At 50.9% G+C, this 19,896-nt stretch overlaps 7 protein-coding genes across 7 annotated transcripts; 1 reads left to right on the forward strand and 6 right to left on the reverse strand.

The window, feature by feature from the left end:
* Positions 1-115: 115 nt before the first annotated feature.
* Positions 116-3,386, reverse strand: M438DRAFT_399827 (uncharacterized protein). Its single transcript, XM_029909434.1, has 8 exons — positions 2,549-3,386; positions 2,285-2,445; positions 2,130-2,233; positions 1,871-2,077; positions 1,543-1,815; positions 1,044-1,492; positions 861-987; positions 116-806 (listed from the first exon to the last, which is right to left on the reverse strand). The coding sequence occupies exons 1-8, from the start codon at positions 3,262-3,264 to the stop codon at positions 531-533; spliced, it is 2,313 nt and encodes a 770-aa protein (XP_029756769.1). The 5' UTR covers positions 3,265-3,386; the 3' UTR covers positions 116-530.
* Positions 3,387-3,608: 222 nt separating this feature from the next.
* Positions 3,609-7,145, reverse strand: M438DRAFT_348808 (potassium transport protein TRK1/TRK2). Its single transcript, XM_029906237.1, has 5 exons — positions 6,676-7,145; positions 6,491-6,611; positions 6,409-6,442; positions 4,995-6,361; positions 3,609-4,941 (listed from the first exon to the last, which is right to left on the reverse strand). Exons 1-5 carry the CDS (start codon positions 6,770-6,772, stop codon positions 3,741-3,743), a joined length of 2,820 nt encoding a protein of 939 aa, XP_029756770.1. The 5' UTR covers positions 6,773-7,145; the 3' UTR covers positions 3,609-3,740.
* Positions 7,146-7,354: 209 nt separating this feature from the next.
* On the reverse strand, positions 7,355-10,221 carry M438DRAFT_368593 (glycogen synthase). Its single transcript, XM_029908052.1, has 5 exons — positions 9,865-10,221; positions 9,705-9,802; positions 9,370-9,645; positions 7,747-9,302; positions 7,355-7,693 (listed from the first exon to the last, which is right to left on the reverse strand). Exons 1-5 carry the CDS (start codon positions 9,932-9,934, stop codon positions 7,543-7,545), a joined length of 2,151 nt encoding a protein of 716 aa, XP_029756771.1. The 5' UTR covers positions 9,935-10,221; the 3' UTR covers positions 7,355-7,542.
* A 1,322-nt stretch (positions 10,222-11,543) lies between these two features.
* Positions 11,544-12,507, reverse strand: M438DRAFT_348810 (uncharacterized protein). Its single transcript, XM_029906238.1, has one exon. It carries the CDS (start codon positions 12,373-12,375, stop codon positions 11,959-11,961), a length of 417 nt encoding a protein of 138 aa, XP_029756772.1. The 5' UTR covers positions 12,376-12,507; the 3' UTR covers positions 11,544-11,958.
* Positions 12,508-12,887: 380 nt separating this feature from the next.
* On the reverse strand, positions 12,888-15,322 carry M438DRAFT_348811 (uncharacterized protein). The gene has a single exon (XM_029906239.1). The coding sequence runs from the start codon at positions 15,011-15,013 to the stop codon at positions 13,190-13,192; it is 1,824 nt and encodes a 607-aa protein (XP_029756773.1). The 5' UTR covers positions 15,014-15,322; the 3' UTR covers positions 12,888-13,189.
* Positions 15,323-15,725: 403 nt separating this feature from the next.
* On the forward strand, positions 15,726-17,679 carry M438DRAFT_368596 (MFS general substrate transporter). Its single transcript, XM_029908053.1, has 2 exons — positions 15,726-16,230; positions 16,293-17,679. Exons 1-2 carry the CDS (start codon positions 15,768-15,770, stop codon positions 17,630-17,632), a joined length of 1,803 nt encoding a protein of 600 aa, XP_029756774.1. The 5' UTR covers positions 15,726-15,767; the 3' UTR covers positions 17,633-17,679.
* A 442-nt stretch (positions 17,680-18,121) lies between these two features.
* Positions 18,122-19,884, reverse strand: M438DRAFT_348813 (uncharacterized protein). The gene has a single exon (XM_029906240.1). The coding sequence runs from the start codon at positions 19,848-19,850 to the stop codon at positions 18,357-18,359; it is 1,494 nt and encodes a 497-aa protein (XP_029756775.1). The 5' UTR covers positions 19,851-19,884; the 3' UTR covers positions 18,122-18,356.
* Between the last annotated feature and the right edge of the window lie 12 nt (positions 19,885-19,896).

The raw sequence follows: 19,896 nt of genomic DNA on the forward strand, positions 1-19,896 counted from the left end.
CACAAAAAAGTCATCGATCCACAATATCTTCGCACGATGTCGATGAGCAATTGTTCGACGAACAGGCCTGCCTCTTGTGAAAGTAGTAGTACGCTTTATGATGTTCATGCATGTTGGCGGCTCGAGGATAAAATGTAATTTGCATGGGGTTTCCATGGAGCTACTGTATCTTTGTCTCTCTCTACCCATCTATGTAGATACTTGGAGTCTGCTGTCCTCTAACTCCCAGTTATCTGTATACGCGTCTTGAACCTGGCCATCGAAGGTATCCCCCAAGAACCTTCGTCCTTTTTGAAAACCTGTATATGGGACGCGTTGAATGCTTTCGAGTAGGCTGGTAGTGGCCGTTAAGCCTGTAGTCCAATTGACCTTGCCAGTCTTTACGCTAATCTCTGTGCCGACCAGATTTTCGACATGCTCGTCAGCTTGGTATCCCGGTCGGAGGTCGCCCGGTTAGTCTCTTCGGCGTTTGACAGTCGCTGCAAACTAATGCATGATTGTGATGCTCAAATCTTTCCGCTCTGCCTTCATCACTTGACAGCCAGCGGTGTATGTGCAGAGCCATCATGCATAATACGTTCCCAATGATCAAGCATGGTTTTCAACTGTGCTCTTTTACAAGGCTTGATCATGTAGTCACTCGTGCCTGCTGCCATGGCTTCTTGGACCTGTTCTTTCATCGCGTTGCCCGAAAGAGCGATGATCGGTGTGCGTGTACGATGGGGATCGGTGTTTGATGGAGAAATCTCATGTTCACGCATCAGGCGTGTTGCTTCTAGGCCATCCATGATTGGCATGCTCATGTCCTGGGTGAGAGTCAGCATATGTCTGTTTGGTATGTGTCAGTGGTATATGCTCACGATTATCACAGCGTCGATATCTGAATCCGGTTGTGTGAAGCTGTCCAGCGCTTCTTTGCCGTTGTTGCACAAGATATACTGGTAACCGAGAGTCTCCAAGTTCTTGGCTAGATGACGGAGATTAATCCTGTATGATGTTAGTTCGGTTTCTTCCCGCTTCACATAGTATCTTCCGGTACGTACGGATTGTCCTCTGCAACGCAAACCTTCCTGAACTTGGGAGGCGGCACTATCGCTGCCGAATTGCTGATCTCGAACTTCTCAAGATCTGTGGCGACCGTAGTAATACCTGCGCCTGACTTCAGGAGCGCAGCCATTTCTTTCTTGGTTGGGCAATCATGCATGGTGAAGAAGCCGAAAGTACTTCCAACGCCTGGAGCACTCTTGACGGTCATATCACCACCGAGCACCTTCACCAACTCTTTGCTGATACTGAGACCCAAGCCTGACCCCTTGTAGGTCTGTGCGACTCGCTTGTTGGCTTGTGAGAAGCGCTTGAAGAGTCTCTGTTGCTCGGCTTCGGACATGCCTATACCATCATCTTTTATTGAACCGCGCAGGAGGACTCGCCCACTCTCATCGGCAGGTTCAGACTGGATGTCGACTATAATATTGCCATTGTCTGGCGTGAACTGGCAGAGTCGTTAGCTCAGGTCTCCGGGTTATGTAGGAAGTTACAAACTTTGACAGCGTTGCCGATGAGATTTAGCAAAATCTGAGACATGAGGGTCGAATCGGCCTTCAGGTACAGAGGCGAGGCGTCATCTTCAGCAAGTCGTAAGTTGATAGATTTCACACGTGCCCGTGAAGCCATCATTCCGACAGCTTCTTTGGACAAGGCCCGTAGATCTACAATGTCGTATGAAGGCTCGACTTTGCCGGCGTCAAGTCTGCTCAGATCCAATACGTTATTCGTGATCAAAGCCTGGTGACTCGCACATGTAGCAACGTTGGACTTGTTGAGACGGTCAGTAGATTCCAAGCGCCGCACAACATATGTCTTGACTTACAACAAGCTCACGAGCGTAGTTCACCAAACCACGAATTTCTTCGGCTATCGAGCCGTCTGCCGGTCTTGAGCTACTTCTGCGTTGTGTGTGGATTTCTGACGAAGTACCATTTATAGCACCATCCGGTATGCAATTAGTGCTTCGGATATTAGAGTCGATACTGTTGGTCAAGGCGTCCAGCTTCTCCAATGTTTCGGATAAGAATTCCTGTGTCAACGAGTTAGTCAAGGACGTTTTACCGAGGGCTCCGAAGTCATACTGTGCTGGAGGTAATGCCTTGGAGAGGGTTTCTGAGTTCGTGGCACACGAATGAGACGAACGAAGCCATGTTGGCTTTGTGATCCTCGGATGCCTTGATAAGAACTTCGTCGAGTTAGTATTACTGTGTTGTCCTGTCTTCAGTATTACACTTACCAGACTGTTGTTCATTCTGTACGATGGCAGCTAATCGCTCTCTTTCCAACTTCTTCTGCGAAGTTACATCTCTGAACTCGATCACTGCACCACCACTCGCATAGTCGCCAATTGGCGAGACGCTGTATTCAATATCATAATGATGTCCTTGTTTATGGACACTGAGAAGGTGGGTATTAGCGTTTTTCCCATGATGAACGATGAAGGCAGCACCACAGACTGCGCCGTAGTATCACCCCAAGACGAACAAGTATCGATACGTACAAGACTTCGCTTTCATTCTTGGCTTCGGTTCCATTTTGCTGGTGTCGGAAGATAGGACATTCTGATACTGGATAAGGGCTTCCATCAGGTCTGCAGCTGTGCACTGCCGCGTGAAAAGTCCAGCCTGCAATCTCTTCGAACTTGAATCCTGTGATGGTTTCCGCGGCGTTATTCATATATGTCGTGTATCCCTGAGGGTCCATCATCCAGATACCCGAAGGTGTGTTGTTGGCAATGAGTTTGAATTGATCCCTTGAGTCCAAGAATTCTCTGTGAGCTTTCCGTTCTATCCTTCGCTTCTCTGCATCGAATATTGTGCTTGTCATGCTAAGCACATTGCCGGCTTCACCTCTGTCTACGATTGATCTCTCCGAGACCAACAGGAATTGACCATTAGCATGTTTGAAGCGGTAGTTGTGAGCCCATATTCTAGCCTCTGAAGCATATGGTCTTTCGGGAGCCGGAGCCAGGATCTTGGACAGGCTGTCGACCACATCAAAGATATCATCCGGATGGATTCGTGCCAGCCACCAGCTTTCCGCTGTCGGTATCTCTTCAGTGCGATAGCCAAGGAGTTCCTCGACGGAGCCTTTCCAGATGAGTAGTCGCTTGGGTGTCGCATCAGGTTTATTGGCATCTGGTATCAATCGAGTGATCCTCTGTGCCGCCTCACGTTTGTGTACGACGGTCTCGGTAGAAGATATTGTAGCGCACATCCTGACTCGGGGGCTCGGACGCGTCTGAGGCTTGACTTTGATAGACCACCTAGGGTAAGAGTAGGTATATTGGAGACAGGGATGATGTGAACGAGTAGGACTTGTCGCCGCTCAGAACCGCATTTTTGGTTTGTGGTTCCTGCGTAAAAACGGACACTATCCCTCAGAGAAATAGCAACGACTAATTACCACTATTGGTTTAGCAGCTGGCTGTTTGCTGAATATGACGTCGTTTTTCTCGACCGCCGCAGGGCCAGAACCACGTGGAGCCGCCTTGTCAAAAGCTTTGACATCGAGCAAGGAGCGGTCGCGACCTCACATTGAACGGTTAAGGGAGCAAAGAGTCGAGAAAGGGTGTTGAATTGCTCAAGTTGGCTGTCTATCCTTGATTGAAACGAATCGAAATAACCACATAACCACCAGTCCCAACGCCAGGCTAATTGACTTATCTAAACACTGTACAAAATTTACACCTCTCAATCGTACTTTCTTCCCATGGTAGGACCAGCACTCAAACCACTCATGATGATCTTGGACATGCGTCTCGTGGGAGGTTGAGTTCTGGTTCCAGCGGACCTGGTGCTGACCTGACTGCCACGGCGCATGTGTCTAAGTCCTGTAGGGCTGAAGTCCATAGAGGCTCCGCTGGCCTCAGGAGGCACATTGCTGTCTCTGTTGGAGGAAGATCGTGAATAAGGACGAGCCTCATCAGAGTCTTCGCGAGCCACTGTCGCTCCCTCTTCTTCATTCTTGTTAAGATTTTCTGAGGGCAACAAGATGGCGCGGTCCAAGGCATATGGTAGACCACGATGCCTTCCACGAATCATCATTGCTATGATGATAAGTTTACTCAACGTCGCAAACTCAGCACTGAAAGAGGCATTGATGGTTGGATAACCAAGAGAAAGACCAACGGTACCATAAGCCGACACGATCTCGAAAAGGACAGAGAACATGGTGAAGGCGTAGGCGTTGGTGTCTTCCAGACGATGGCCTTCAACGATGGTGATGATGAAGAATCCTAAGAAAATATACCACAAATCGAAACTCAACTGTCTGCGCAAATGCTGACCGACATAGCTGCGATTCTCTTCATCGTCTTCTTCTTCACCGGCAAATATACCAAGAGATTTTTCTTCGTATACATTGGTTCGGCGAACCGAGATGGCAACTGGAAAGACGGAAATATACATCATAATCAGGTATGAGACTTGAATGGCTGGATGCAGGTCTGCAAGGTTGACGGAAGCGAATCCAGCCGTTCGCGTAGAAGCAGCCTGGAACCAGCCATTGAGAACTCTGAATCCTGGGGATAGTGAAGTGACGGTTTCGTCGTTGAGATCCAGAATAATAAAAAAGATCAGATCGACACCATTAAGGGCCACAAGGACGGCGAAAAGCCACCAATTGGCCTTGGAGGGAAACAGAAGGGTGAAACAGCGGCGAGGATGGTCTAACAAGAAGCGCAGCTCCTCCCAGATTCCACTGCCACGGGGAACTAGTTTCGAAGACAGCCAAATGACGAATCTAAGCATGCACGGGAATCCAGTGTTGCCAATGATGATCAGAAAAGAGCCAAACAGTAGAGGCATGACAGCTGATTGAAACGAGATCATGCTGTCCGGAGTCAGGGTGAAGCCAAGATCGTTGAACATGGAGGCAGGTGTGAATATACCCCTGAAGATGTGATTAGCATTCATCCAACCAAAAAGAATTGATCAAGCACTTACCACCACGTTCTGTTCTGACCGATTGAAGTGACAACCTCGCCGTATTTGCGGCTTTCCAGAATCCAAGGAACAAAAACGATAACACCGAGAAGATGAAAGCCAATGAAATAACACACGAGAACCAAAGCCAGGGTCTTGAGTGCTCTGTATTCGATACCTCCCAACTCTTCGCGCTGTGCCTCGCTAAGGTCCACGAACTGAGAGTTACGTCCAATAGTCGGTTGCCAACTCAGATATGGCATTGGATCTGCCATGTCTCTGTCTTGACTTTTGGTGAAACTAAAGGTCCTGTTGGTGAATCCGCTCAAAGACCGACCAAATGTAGTGCTTTCTCCGTGTTGTCTACTTCTGAAGTTGCGAAGGGTCCCAAAAATGTTGAAGCGTGGCGAGCGGCCAGTATCTGAAGATTGAGATTGCTGACGGTCGCGTTGAGGGCGCTCAGGCTCATCAATGATGATGCCTCTTCTGACTGGATGATCGTCTCCGTTTATTTCGGCTGATGGGGCATCCGAAAACGTTCGCGCGCGCATACGGGGCGAAGATGGCAGCGTGTTCCTTGTCATTTGGCGGTTCAAAGCATCACCTTCTTCGTCAGATTCAACTTCATGAGGCTTGTCGCCACGGTCAAATTCCCTAGGATTGGGAATTCGTAGGGTGCCTTGATCCTTGATGTTTCTCTGTCTCTCCAGAAATGCAATATGATGCTCCGTTTCCAAGCGCACCGGCTTAGGTCTTTCCGGTACAGATTGGAGATTCGAGGCTTGTCTTCGATGCGCAGATGGCTTGACTTGGTCCGCAAAGGTGATCTCTCGCTTCAGAGAGGGGTTACGTCCAAGCCATGTCTGATCAGCAGGCTTCTCTTCCGGTTCCTTCTCTCTCTGGTCTTCCTCTTCATCTTCTTCGCTTTCTTCTTGAGTCAGTATCACATCCGGAGCAACATTCTCGTCGGTATCAGAGATGTCTCTTGCGTCCTCGGTAGGCTCGGTCTCTCTTTTCTCGCTTGATTCACCACTCTCTGAAGTGCTCCCGAACGGGTCGGCGACGCTCCCAGAAAGATGCTCGATTCGCTCCTTCTCGTTCATGCCGTTCACTTTAGCATTGGCGCTTCTAGCACTCATACCATTTGGCTTTGTGGTGTGATGTAACACGGTAATTTTGCGGCCATTGACTCCCATTTCAACACGTCCTGGGTCCGCATCTGGTCTGGATTCGCTGACAGTTCGTGATCTTGTTCGAGTGCGGCGGTTGCTGCGAGCTTCCTTGACAATATGGTCGAAACGTTGTTCAAACCAGTACAGACGAATGAAAACAACACAGGTGTTGATGAAGATGGGGTTTGCGATGCAAGCAATGAAGTAAAGCACAACCTGGGCAATTAGTAACAAGACCTTAGAAAGGAAGCCGAATTCATTACCTGTTGGTAGGTGTGCATTTTGTTGACATCAATACTGCATCACATTAGCGACAGCATACGTAGCAAGCAAAAATGGACTGACGTATTGAGGCCACTCTGGGTCGCTGCGCCTGCAGCAAAGAAGAGAGCATCGATATAGGGTGTTACGCCGGCAGGATATATCATGATTGAGCCCAGTATGGTCAAGCCAAGCATGTATGTGTCTGTAATTGCAGTATCTCAGCTCTTATTTTTTCAATTGCCAGTGTTGAATTTGGACCTTCTTACAGTGGGTAGTAATGAAGTTGAAGTGTGGTTTGCCGCGTTTCATTGGATTTGGCAAACGGTCTTTGACCCATGCCCATGTTCCCTTCAGTCGTTCCATGTTGGGAAAGTGTTGCTGTCGAGCAGTGTGGCGGCCAGGGGAGGGGTTAAGGAGTGTTGGGACGCCTCAAAGGGCCAAGTAGGAAGACGGCGCACGTCTGGTGTGGAACTTGTAGCGGATGGTGGAAGAGAAATATCGCCGGCGAAGCTTCTCAAATTCGGGATTGAGGCTCGATCGCCATCATCAAAGTCGAAGTCGGTCGAGACGTGGGGAGAAGGACGAAGCGTTGAGTGGCTGGCACAGGCTCGTCAGGGTCGATCGGTGAGCGCGGGTATGGAGCGTAGCAGGCTGTACGGGTCAGAGGAAGGCTACGTCTAGTTGCAAGGCGACATGATAACAATAGCGAAGTGCAGTCGTCAAGGAGGAGACAATCTACGCACAGCGAAAGCCAGTTGCAGCCAGCCAGCCGGCGCATCGATCTTCAAACCCACAGCCTCCAACGCCTTGGCTTAACGCTAGCCTCTTACGTGCTCCGCCCCCGTTTCCCCCATCTTGCCGTCTTCTCTCCCTTTGATCTCCTCGTACTCGTATCAACAAATGTCACTTCAAGAACAGCATTATTCAATCACATCCGAATCTTTTGCCAAAGGATAAATTCACCCATGGGTGCAAACTGCAAATTACATGGTAATGTACAAAAAAAAGGTGCAACGACCCCAAGCATTCTGTGCCAATGGAACACCGCTGGTCTTCTCTGCTGCATTATGATCGTTTCATCATTTCTTTCTCTTTCTCTTTCTCTTCCTCTTTCCTAGCCTCAGATTCGGTTCTCAAAAGGCAGCACCGCTAGTGTTGCTTGACATGTTGCTTGCGGTGCCGATTGTGCCGTTGGTGGGTGTTGTGGTGCCCGTGCCGTTGGTCGAAGACGTCTTGCTTCGGAGGGTGAGCGGGAAGGGGTACTCGTCGACGTCTTCCTCCTCACTGTTCAATATGTTAGCATGAACGTACATAATCAGACCATTTGAGCAACTTACGGGAGCTTCCAAGCAATGTAGTCCTCTGTGCTCAGGCCTTCTCTGCCCTCTTGCAGAGATGCGAAGTCACCGGGTGTCATCATGCCCGAACGGTCTCTGGGTGAGCCGGGTGCTGAGAGAGGGCGCGAAATCTTGACTTCGGTGCCGTCGAAGAAGCCGGGCTCCTCATCGCCCTCGAATGAAGTGGGGTATGCTCTTCTCAAAGCCAACTGTCTGGCCTTGACGTATTCCATACCCATGCGCTTCCAGTCCAGGAGGTCGCTCAATCGCTCTGTGCGATTGCGCTGGTTGATGCGTTGTCTGCGGCTCTTGCCGATGAAATTGAACATGAACTCTGTAAGTTGGTTCACACTGTCGTCAACACCCTTCATGCGTCTGTCGACAATGTAGATGCCGTAGTCCTGAGCGTTCTCGATCAGTTCCTCCATGTAGCATCCGAAACCAGAAAGGTTGGTGGTGATGGAGGGAACACCCATGACGGTACACTCGGCGGGAGTGTATCCCCAAGGCTCGTAGTAGGATGAGAAGACACCTAAGTGGGTACCGCGGACGAAGTCGTCGTAATCCATGGGAAGAACAGGGTTACCTGAGCTCAGAAATTCGGGGTGGAAGACGACCTTGACACGGTCGGTGGGGTGATTGAAAAGCTGGCAGCGACGAATCTGGTTGAGAATGGGGTCTTCCTGGTCATTAACCATGTTGTGAGTGACAATGGGAGGCAAGTTCGAACGCTTCATGGCGAACAAACGACGACGAAGCAGGACCTTGTCTTCTTGAGTCAAGAGACCAGTCTCGTCCGGGGGGTTTTGACCCTCGTGCCATGCGAGAGAACGCTCAAAGAGCTTCTTGCCAATGTTCTTCTCGATCGAGCTCACAGTGTCGTGGAGCGATTTGAGAACGGCTTGACCCTTGAGGGCTTCGACAGCGAGCGAGGTGGTTTGAGCAGGCATGATGATGAATGCCACGACAGTCATGTCGGAACCAGCCGCCTTCAGACGGTGGTTGAGACGAGCCAATGACTCAATAAACATGTCGACACCCTTATTGCGGTATTCATAACGACCGGCAGTGAAGAAGTAGAGGGTCTTGTCGGGATCGAAATCGTTGTGGCCGTAGAAGTGTCCACGAACGAAGTCGTTGATTCGCTCCTTGTTGACTTGATGCAGGTTCTGGAACTCGTGGGTTGCCGAGAACTTCTTGACGTTCAGACCGTTGGGCAAAACACCGTCAGGCTTGCGCTTGAGCAAGTGCTCACTCTCGTATGCGGTGATGTGCGAAACGGTCGTAAAGACATCGGCAGCGTGGGCTGCACCGCGCTCAATGCAGTAGCGGTGGTAGATTCCTCTCTTTCCAGCCTCGGCGTCGCAGTCGAAGTACTGCAAATTGTTGTAGAAATCAACTGAGCCAGCACAGAGGTAACGTCCAAGAAGGGTTGCGTGGGTAGTGAAGATGGTGGTCACGTCAATTCTGCGCTTCTTGCACAGAGGAAGAGCAACACCTGCAAGCCACTCGTGGAACTGGGCAACAACTGCGCGCTCCTTCTCGTGGTAGACGTACTGATTGAAATGTTAGCAGGAGCCAAAAAAAAAAAGGGAATGACAGCGCGCCGGAACAACTACACACCTCTCCAAGGAACCAGGCGACAAGGTAACCAAATACGATGGCCTCGTTGGTCTCGTGGTCGTCTGCAGGCGAAGGAATACCGGCAGTTGCCCACAGATCGCCCTTCCATTCATCGAGCTTGTAGTAACCGGTGCCAGTGTCGAAAAGCAGCACTCTGGGTGCGCCATCGATGAGCCATCTGCCGTAGAGTGTCTTGATGCCACGCTCGTTCATGGACTTGATGGTTGCTACCATTGCGGGATCTTTGGGCTCGAGTTCTTCTACCTCGACGGCGGCCTAGGAACCGAGTCAGTCCACCGGATCTTGGTCGAACAACGGCACAATTGGAGACTTACCGAATTGCGGTTGAGGGGGCCAAGCAGCGTGTAGGCTGAGCCATACTCGGCAGTGGTAACTTGAGCCTTTGACTTGAGGACCGAGTAGATACCTCCGACTGGCAAGACATTAGCGCGCGATCGACTTGGTACGAACAAAGGATTGTGAGCCGAGACAAACCTCGATTGGCGACTTCAGTAGCGACCTCGAAGAGGACATGGTTCCTCACGTCGCGCTTTGTTGTAGCCATTGTGTGAAAGGTAAGGGATGAAAAGTCGAACGACAATGCAATGACGAAAGAACGAGGGAAGTGGGAGAAGGCAGGCTAAAGAAGGTCGAAGGAGCTGGAGCTGTCGGACTCGCTTTAGCTCGTGTCCACCTAACGATCGGCGGCAGCGGGCACCTGTTGTGGGGTTGAAATGTGAACCGACCGCAATGACGTTTTGTGCTTTGTTGGCCGACAAAGGGGACCTTGTGGTTCAAGAAGAGTGAACAATTGCTTTGTGAAAGCTATTCGAAGAGATCGAAGCGACGCTTTCTACGAGTGAAAGTACGCGACTACGAGGAATGTGAGACGCACTCTTCTCAACGACTTCAAAGCCTCAGGCTGGGAACGATGTGTGAACCCCAGTCGCGCCAGTGACGTTTTGGCAAAAGTTGGTGCAGCGCTCTCGGCTAAGAACGTACTACCGTTAATCTGGGCCTGTTTCCGCTCAATTCTCCTCCGCCTCATCATCCCCGGTTCTCCCACAGGCACTATGGATTACATTGAGATTCCCAACGGATGCCGTCTATCCGTGCAGCGAGCATCCTTGGGGCCTTGTTCAAGGAGATATCTGCATCCTCTGAAAAAGCACTTTCCTGCCCCCTTGACAACAGCACTTCGGGGCAGTTCGTCAACAGTCACACAGAAGATCGATTGTGGAGATGATCCTAGCCCCCGCAAACCTCCACTACGAACTCGGTATGGGGAGAGCGCGGACCAATGAACGCCGTTCGCAAATTCGGGTCTATTAGCAATGCTATCGGTCCTTCTTCTAATTGGAACATGCGACCACCGTGGGCAGCCCTCCATGGCTTGATCGTGACCTGACGCGGTCCGATTGGTACATGAAAGTTACCATGCTCGGGACTTAGGGTCGAGCATTTCTAGCCCAAAGAAGCCGAGACCTTGGGAACGCCATCCAGACGGAAGCTGAACCGACGTAAGACAGAGTAGACACGTGAGGTGCTTCCGGCTTGGTACCCAGAGCTACACATAACCACTTACAACATGCGAAAGCGATGACATGTCACCACTCGAGTTGCGCGTGAAGATGGCAAGGACAAGCAGTTGCGGCTGACGACCACGACTGCTTCGTCGTCTGCATCATCAACAACACCAATCTTGTCTTCGATGGTTCCATTATCATAATGACTAGCAACATCAACCTGGCCCAAGTCTTCTTTCACTACCTTGACAAGATGCCCGCAAAGATCCAGCTTCAAATCTGCTCACGCTGCCCTCCAAACAATTTCGGTGGTATCAAGCTCCTTCGCGACCAACATCTCCTCCGCGAGTCACTTATGCTCTGCAAGGTCTGGTTAAATCTTGGTACCCTTGGATGGTACAAGCCTCTCTTAAATGCGTTTTCCTACCTGCAAGTCTTCTAAGCAAAGGCGGCTATTTTATCCTACCACTTCTCCTTCGGTATCTACTGAGCAGAGCCGCTAGTCATACGCTACACCTTCTCTATTTAACTCTCAGGCTACCACAGGAGAAGATCCTAATCCCAGCAACCCTGCCTCTCAGGGCTGTCCAACGCAAGTCACTGTTGTTGCAACCAGCTTGGACTCACAGCATCAGAACCTGGAGCCACCTTGGAGTGTAGGCTCAGTCAAACGATAACTATCCGGTATCTTTGGCGACTCTGCACCGAGACGTATGGGCATCACAAGAAAGTCGTACCGCAAGTCATCTACGCGATTGGAAAGCGCTGGCGACCTTTATGCCCGTGAAAACTGTAAAGTCATTCACCAGCACTCTGAACGTTGACCCCCCTGGAGAATTGCCAATGAATTACACCTTCTAGACAAAGACCGATGGTACAGATTCAGCATATGGAGAAGTCATAATTCGAGTAAGACATGATGACCATGTGCACATACGTGGGAAAACATCTACGCTTAAACGACGACCAGAAAGACATGAACATCGAACCGCAACCGCTTTCTCCGACTACCTCTCCGAAACTCTTCGACCGTCAACATCTTCAATACCATAGACGGTGAACCTCAAGAGCATGTCAACATGCAGCTCTTGTGCTGAAACATGCCACCGTCCAAGATACCAGTCTCGACACAACTTGTACTCTTGCCACTGGGAATAGCATGCATGGTCCAAGTCCCTTCGCCCGAGCAATCAGACACACCATCCCACACCTTCAACGCACACTCGTGCTTCTCATTCTGCTGCAGTCCAAGAGCATCTGTGCGCAGAACGTAGCACTTGGTGGTGTTGAGCTGACCCGTGGAAACAGCCCAGCCACAGGTCGCATCGGTCGAGATTGATTCGCTGAAAGCAAGAGGTGCTTGATACCAGGTTACTCCTAGATTGCCAGGGATGAGGTCGTGTTCGACGATTGGTTGAGGGTGTGCGAATGCTGTGGATGCGAAAAGCATTGCTGCCAACATGGCGATTGAGGAAGCCATCTCGTTTTGCTGTTTGGCGGATCAAAGACGTGTTTGAGTAGGCTTGAATATGGGATTTGAATGTGGCCAAGTCTTCTTCCAAAGTCAGGATGTGAATAGGGTAGTGGAATCTCTCGACTCCATGACCTCGAGACCTCTTTATATGTTGAGACAGTTCTAGGTATTGAAGAAATCAAGACCTGACTGGCAAGTACGCAAGCAGTACCTAGATTGCTGCTTTCGGACGGGTATGACATCGGAAGATTTCGCACGTATATTCAAGTCTCCGATAGGCTCACTAAAAATGTGCAACAAGGAGCGGTGTGATCTTCTCGACGGAAGCAGTTTGTGTTACTGCGCAGGAAGAGGGTCACTTCCAGGTGGAAGGTCACACATAACAGTCACCAGAGGTAGCATGACTGAACCATCCAGTGTGTTCGGCCGAGGAATGCTACTGAAAATAAATCTATCGGGACGCAACTACCAACGAGAACAAATCACTTGAACACACCACAAATATCACAAGAAGGCAATGCCACAAGAATTAGTTGAATTGGTTGCTATTAACATTCGATGTAACACTCCGTATGAGAGCGTCTTAGAAAAAACACAAGGTGGTATCCGCAAATCGTTCCATCGTAACGACAATAATCGACTAGAACAAGTAAAAGGGTAGAGACAAGAATCGTAAGCTCCCCAAAGACGATAAAAAAAACTCCGATCGCTGATGCATGATGCAGTGTAACACACAGAGCGAAGCCACCCGGGACCAGAACTGGTCACAAACCTTCGTAACAAACAGGCGAGATTGCGTCCTCTCTCAGCGCGACCATGATCAAACCCATCCAAGGTCGCTGAGCAAACCCTTCATCTCGGGCGCCTTGATGCTACCTATGCCCATGCTACGGACCAAGGGGCCTTTGCGCAGGCGAGACAATCCAACGTCGACCTTCCATTCTTGGTCAGACGGGATAACGAAGACGTAGCGTTTGTTGTCAGTATCTCTGATGGTGGCACGAACCATGCAATAAGGATTAATGGTGCTCTTCTCGAGTGACTTGAGACTCCAGGCTTTGATGTCCCACTCGCGTTGAGGGACACGACGTACATCGTCATCGATAAAAAGACCTTCAGTTTGGAGCCTCAAGACAAGGCCATCGGTGACATTGGCTTTGCCACTGACGAGCTGACTGATAGGCAGCTTAGGGTTTACGTTGGTGTACACGTAGACAGCCTTGGTGACTATCTTGTCTGGGTCGGAGGTGTTGTATGGTCCACGATATTCCGGAGGTGGACTGGTTCTAGCCGTGGAAGTCGAGGGGGCGTACGAAGACAGAGTCTCGGTGTAAGATGGAGCGGTCGAGGATGAGACGACAGTACGAGCATCATAGGCGCTTGTGGTCTCGGTACTGGCGTAGCTATGCGCACTGGGCCGTTCGTACTTTTTGGCAGCAGGCGTGGTGGGTTTGGACGGCGACTTTGCGGCTTCTGCGGCTGCAGCGGCCTTTTCCTTCTTGTCCTTTGCAACACGCTCTCGGGCTTCGCGCTCGCGCTTCTCCCGCTCCCGAGCATCCTTGTCCTTGGTCTCCTTGTCCTTTGCGTCGCGCTCTCTTGCTTCCCGTTCACGAGCTTCCTTCTCACGAGCCCTGGCTTGCTCCCATCTGACCTTTTCGGCGGCTGCTCTTGCCTGTCGCTCGGCTTCCTCTTTCTTTCGTAGCGCCTCTTCGCGAAGTTTCTTAAGCTCCTCTGCCTTCTTTCTGGCCTCCTCCCTCTTGCGAGTCTCTTCACGGGCCTTCTCCCAGCTGGCCGCAGCTTCCGATGCAGACCTTGCCGAAGGTTCGGGTGAGGATGCTGCTGCTGGTGCAGGCTTGGGCTGTGGTGTAGTAGTAGCCTTTGGTTGTGGGGGAGCTGCTTTTGGTTGCGCAGGAGATGGTTTTGACTGAGGAGGAGGGGCAGGCTTTGGGGCTTCTTGTTGTGGGGGTGGTGGTGGAGGTGGAGGCGCGGTGTATGCTGGACGGGGTGGTGGAGCGGCGTACTCTGGCGGGGGTGGGCGAGGAGTATGATAGTCGGGTTGTGGAGGTGGAGCAGAATATTCAGGCTGTGGTGGGGGAGGTGCTCTGTATTCTTGTCTTGGTGGAGGAGTAGTGTAGTCCTGTTGTGGGGTGCGAGGAGGTGGCGCGGAATGCGCATTGGCTGAACCCGAGGAATGCGAAGTGTTGTAAGGGCCACTGTGGGTTCGACTGTGCTTGCTTCCTCCATCTGCTCCCGAGGTACCATGGTCTTCGTCGCCAGAAGGCGGTGGGCCCTGAGTACCTTGACTTTTGCTCTCGCCTTGAGATTTGCCAAAAGCCCATGCGACGGCGCCGACGCCAGCCACAAGCAGCAACACGCCTGCACTACCACTGGCAGCGATTATCGACAGCCATTGTCCTAGCGCCGGTATAGCTGTTATCCATACCAAGTAGCAAAAGACGGCGGACGCGAAGCCCGCGGCGAAAGAGTTGACATTCGGTTGGAGCGACGGCAGGTAGAGAAAGCCAGAACCTGCGCTGTGTGGTGGGATGATGAAAATGTCGTAGTTGCCTTCAGGCAGACCGCCGGATGTTGACTTGGGGTTGGCTCCATGAGGCGGTGGAGGAGGAGGTGGGTTGTCGGCCATGATTCAATCTTTGTGTTTCAACCGCCGTTGAAACCGTTTCCGACCAGTCGATTACACACCTGTCTGATGTTGCACCCGCGGGGAAGCAACTGCCTTCCAGCCTCAGAACTTGATCAAGGCCTGACTGAACGGCAAGGTCGTTGTTCGACGAGAAAATGTTGGCTTCCAAACCAAATGCGCCTCCCGACTTGTTCAAACGCATTCACTGCAGGGCGGGCAAGCAGGCAGGTTGCCGCTAGGTGAACCAAGAGTGAACCAAGACAGCCGCAGCACGTCGCTAAACAAGCACACTGTCAGGGCGCGGGCCGCTCTTTCCCCGCTGTGATTTCGAGAGTGCTTGCCTGTTGCTGGTCTTTGCTTTACTGTGGTAGATGGTGCTGTTGGAAGCAAGTTATCACGGAATAGCAACACAACAGAAGTTTAGAGCTATGCTTTCAGTCTGAAGAGCAATCTGTTTATTTTATGGTGTGTTGTACTTCACGTCACACTATTAAGCAATCAATCTATTCTCCTTGCCTTCTAATACGAGTGATTAACCTGTGCCTCACACAAAGACTTGCCCACTCAGAAACGAACAGCACATCGAAAATGATGTTTTCGTTGTGCACTTGTGTCACTATAGCAACAGCCGCGTGCGCACGGGTCACTGACATGGTTTGTCGGTGTGGACTTCCTTGACTCGTGCAAGAACCATCAACCGTGCTTTTCTCCCCACGTACCTGAGCGATGACGGCCCCCTGTTGAACATGCGATAATGAACTGCGGGAGCGATATCGAACTTGAGTCTACTTCGCCCATGGATAGAGACTCAATCCGTCATTTCGACGACGAAGAGATAGCACGACTCAGCAAACGTGTTATTCTCAAACTCGACTTGATACTGCTCCCCTTCCTGTGTCTTCTGTTTCTGCTTAATTCTCTCGACAAGTCGAATGTAGGAAATGCGGAATCTGGCCACTTTACCGAGGATTTAGGACTACCCAAGTCTGCTCTGAATGTTTCCGTGGCTTGGTTCTTCGCAGTATTTGTCTGTCTTCAGCCTATCGGTGCCTTCTTTGGTCGCAAGTATGGTATGGTTCGCTGGGTGCCGGGGACCATGACCTTGTGGGGAGTTTGTACCGCACTACACATCGCTGTACAGTCTCAGACTCAACTGGTCACTCTGAGAGTACTCATTGCGGCATTAGAGGCAGGTTTCTACCCCACCACTGTATCCTGTAAGTCGGCTTGAGTCAAAGTGTACCACACCGCTTGCCTGCTAACATGTCCGTGAACGAAGACTTGAGCCTGTGGTATACTCGCTATGAATTTGGCAAGCGCTTAGCCTTTTTCTATGGTCAGGCCGCACTTGCCGGATGTTTTGGAGGCCTGCTTAGCTGGGCTGTCTTCAGCTACTTCCCTCGTGACGACCCGACTCCACACATCACCACCGCAAAATGGAAGAGCTGGGAGATATTGTTTCTCGTCGAAGGCACTTTGACCATTGTGGTGGCAGCTGTTGGATTCTTCTGGCTGCCGCATAGTGCCAACACGGCATGGTTCTTGACTGCTGACGAGCGTCTCGTCGCAGAAGAGCGTATTCGGAATGATCAGATTGCTGCAGCTACCTCATGGAGCGAATCAAAACAGCAGCCAGCCGTCATCGATACTCGAGAGCCTAGATCGCTTGGTCTATCTGATTCACGCCATTCATTGACTCTTGAGGACGAGGAGGCCGATTACCTACTTCCTGGCGCTGAGATTGGACCAGAAATATCTGGCCGTCGCCAGAGCCATGCTTCTGTTGCATCTGTCACTGCTGATATCGGGATATCTCGCGAAGACATATTCTCCGCCGTAGCTGACTGGAAGGTCTGGTACCTCCTGTTTTGCAACATTCTTTCCGCCATTCCAGCCACCGCGTTTGCAGTGTTTCTCCCACTCGTCATCAAGGGTATTGCAGGTCGGGAAGACCTGGGGCCAGCTGCTATTAACCTCCTTGTGGTACCTCCATTCTTAGCCGGGGCTATCATTCTCTTCGTCTTCACATCGTGGTCTGACCGAAGAAGAATTCGTCTGATCCCGATTCTCTACGGTCTGGCCATCTTACTTGCGGGCCTAGCAGCCACGGTGTCTCTACCCACCAACGCCTACAAGCTGCGCTACTTTGCCTTGACCATCCTCCTGTCCGGCTCCTTTGTGGCTTCACCTCTTACAGTAACCTGGCTCAGCAACAACATACCTCAACCGGGCAAACGAGCGATCGTACTGGGCATCAACGGGTGGGGCAACTTCGCCGGTGTCATTTCAAGCATGTTATTCGCTCCAAAGTTTGAAGAAGGCGGCTACTTGATCCCCTTCTACGTCACTCTCGCCTGTGTCCTGACGGCATTCATCGGCTACCTGGCTTTCAGGGCTCTTGTCGTCGCTGAAAATCAACGACGCACAAGAATCGTGGCGAATTGGGATGAAGAGGAGATTAGAAGGGAAGCCATGTTTGGAGATGGTGCGGTTGTGGAGGACAAGAATCTATGGACTGTGATCACGAAGATCTTCAGGTTGGATCATCTGCGCGAATGGGCGGGGATTGATAGGTTACGGCGAGGAGATGAGAAGCTTACGTTTTTGTATAGCCTTTGACAGACGTCTGGCGTTGCTGTCGCTGAATTTCAATCCGTTACTTTCCCATGATTTCCGACGTGGACTATTAAACTCTGACATGTTCCCTTGAGAGTATATAGTAGTCACTCTATCATTCGTGTGGCTTAAGTGCTCAAAACTCTTGGAGACAGTGGGCTCGCACTTGTGTTGTTGAGCTGTGAGTCGTCATGGCTTCGGGATTTTCTGAAATTGTATCGCTCACCGTACTCATAATTGACGGACGATACAGCATAAGCGAGATCAGCATACCACCACAGAGCATCGTATACTCATGCGTTGATACACATAAAAGTATTATAGGGTCTTGAAGGTAGTATTTTGGATGCCATGTCAGAGGACCAGGGTGAGGACCCCAGCAAGACTACTTGACCAAACAGCACATGTGGACCAAACAGGCACCGAAAGGAAAGTCTGTCGGAACCATTTCGAAGAGAAGCGACATTTGCTCGAGAGAGTTTATCGTTCTGATCGGGAGCAAAAGCCATATGATATATTCTCATGAACAGAGAGATGTAGACAGCTCAAGCCACAAACTAAACATCCTCTAGCAACAGTGAAAAGAGCAAAAAAGCCATCGACAGTCGACAGATAGGGTATAGAGCGCCATGAAATGCCACAAATGAGAAAACCAAGGAAAGAGAACACGCCGCTATCATGCATCCATCATCACCATCGTAAGCCAGCATCGACCGCGTCTTCCTCATCATTCCCTGAGCTTCTGCTTCTTCTTGGGCGTACTGTCCAGAACCTGGGCACCGGTCACCCTCATTCCTGACAGAGCCTCTTCGGTAATCTTTCTCTTCTTTGACACTTCCTGTTGTCTTTTGGCAATCTCTTGTTCATACTTCATCGCAAGTGTGCGTCTGGCTCGACGTGCCTCCTTGAGCTTCTCGAAGACTTCGGAGAAACGATCTTGAAACCAATCCCCGGCGGTCTCCCACTCGTCAATAGTCAGCGAGGCGAGGAACTTCCTTTGCTTTTCTGGCTCGAAGCCGGCGGCAAGCTTAAGCTTTTCTTCTAGCGACTTTGAAGAGAAGTCTGTAGGAGGGACTTCGGGCTCTTCGCGCGGTGGTCCCTCGAAAGGATCTCTCTGCAGCTCGTCGAGGCTTTTGATGAACAACTCTTCTGGATCGTAGTCAAGCTCTTCTGGCTCTGGGTCCTGTTCGTGGCTTTCTTCAGGAGCGTGGTCGAGCTCTTGCTGCTCATGGTGATCATCCCTGTCGGTATATTGCACACGTTGGTCTGCTCTGTTAAAGCGTTGCTCATGACGATCGGTTCTGTCGAATCCTTGTTGAGGATAATCGTCTCTCTTGACACCCTGGTTATAAGGCTCGGCATTCTTAGCTCTTTGCTGAGGATGAGTAGCTCCGTTCGAACGCTGGTGGCGACGATTGCCTTCTTCGGGCTTGATCTGAGGGGCTTGGCGGTGTGGATGCTCAGATTGGTCATTCAGAGATGGCGAGGCATGGTCTGGCGACTTGGAAGGATGCTTGTGGCTTGTATAGTGCTGACCATGACCCCGAAGTTGCTCTTGGGCAGGCGCGGCTTGATTATTAGAAGTGACTTGTGCTTTGCTTTGCGACTTCTTTTGACGCAATATGTCTTTCTGGGTGAGAGTGAGCTTGGCCTGAGTCTTGAATTCCTCTTTGGAGGGTATCACATGACGTGGTTGTATGGGCATGGCCACCACAGGAGGATGGTGCTCAGTTGGAACGTTAGTCGTGTAAGCATCACGAGCGGGCTCAGCATATGCTTGGGCTGGTTGAGGCACGAAGGCGCCTTCATCCTGGGTCTCGTACTCTTCCATAGGTTCCGGCTCGCCAGAAGTCGTGGGAGGGTATGACTCTGGATCTGAATTGATCTGATGGCCCCTCAATTGACCGTTTCTCATCTGCCACATGGCATGATCAAGTTGTGATGCGTCTAGCTCAAGGATGTGATCTAAACTGTGCTGTTCTTCCTGGTCATACTCTCCTTCGTCGTGATCGCCATCTGAATCGACTTGTTCACTGAGAGAAGAGCGAGTGTCATCGAAACCTTCCGTGTCAGTCCCGTACACATTGTGTTGAACGTCGTGCTCCTGTGTGTCGCGTATCTTTTGAACAGTTGGTGGGCGGCTGGCATGAGGTGCGGCAAATTGCTCAGCGGCGCCTCCTGGATCGCGGCTTTTGACGAATCCCTCCATGCCATTTGCCATGATAGGCGCTTCGATGTTGTAGATGCAAGCTGAGAGGAGCCGACGA

This window comes from Aureobasidium pullulans (assembly GCF_000721785.1).
Source record: "Aureobasidium pullulans EXF-150 unplaced genomic scaffold scaffold_24, whole genome shotgun sequence".
Lineage (NCBI taxonomy): Eukaryota > Fungi > Ascomycota > Dothideomycetes > Dothideales > Saccotheciaceae > Aureobasidium > Aureobasidium pullulans.

Coding starts and splice junctions, on each gene's coding strand:
- M438DRAFT_348813 (XM_029906240.1), bottom strand. CDS start 19,850: ATGGCAAATGGCATGGAGGGATTCGTCAAAAGCCGCGATCCAGGAGGC.
- M438DRAFT_348808 (XM_029906237.1), bottom strand. CDS start 6,772: ATGGAACGACTGAAGGGAACATGGGCATGGGTCAAAGACCGTTTGCCA. Junction 6,443..6,490: donor ACCCAGAGTGGCCTCAATAC/GTCAGTCCATTT, acceptor AATGTGATGCAG/TATTGATGTCAACAAAATGC. Junction 6,362..6,408: donor AAATGCACACCTACCAACAG/GTAATGAATTCG, acceptor CTAATTGCCCAG/GTTGTGCTTTACTTCATTGC.
- M438DRAFT_368596 (XM_029908053.1), top strand. CDS start 15,768: ATGAACTGCGGGAGCGATATCGAACTTGAGTCTACTTCGCCCATGGAT. Junction 16,231..16,292: donor CTACCCCACCACTGTATCCT/GTAAGTCGGCTT, acceptor CCGTGAACGAAG/ACTTGAGCCTGTGGTATACT.
- M438DRAFT_368593 (XM_029908052.1), bottom strand. CDS start 9,934: ATGGCTACAACAAAGCGCGACGTGAGGAACCATGTCCTCTTCGAGGTC. Junction 9,803..9,864: donor TACTGAAGTCGCCAATCGAG/GTTTGTCTCGGC, acceptor ATGTCTTGCCAG/TCGGAGGTATCTACTCGGTC. Junction 9,303..9,369: donor TCGCCTGGTTCCTTGGAGAG/GTGTGTAGTTGT, acceptor CATTTCAATCAG/TACGTCTACCACGAGAAGGA.
- M438DRAFT_399827 (XM_029909434.1), bottom strand. CDS start 3,264: ATGTGCGCTACAATATCTTCTACCGAGACCGTCGTACACAAACGTGAG. Junction 2,234..2,284: donor ACAGAATGAACAACAGTCTG/GTAAGTGTAATA, acceptor AACTCGACGAAG/TTCTTATCAAGGCATCCGAG. Junction 2,078..2,129: donor AAGGCATTACCTCCAGCACA/GTATGACTTCGG, acceptor TCGTTGACACAG/GAATTCTTATCCGAAACATT.
- M438DRAFT_348810 (XM_029906238.1), bottom strand. CDS start 12,375: ATGGCTTCCTCAATCGCCATGTTGGCAGCAATGCTTTTCGCATCCACA.
- M438DRAFT_348811 (XM_029906239.1), bottom strand. CDS start 15,013: ATGGCCGACAACCCACCTCCTCCTCCACCGCCTCATGGAGCCAACCCC.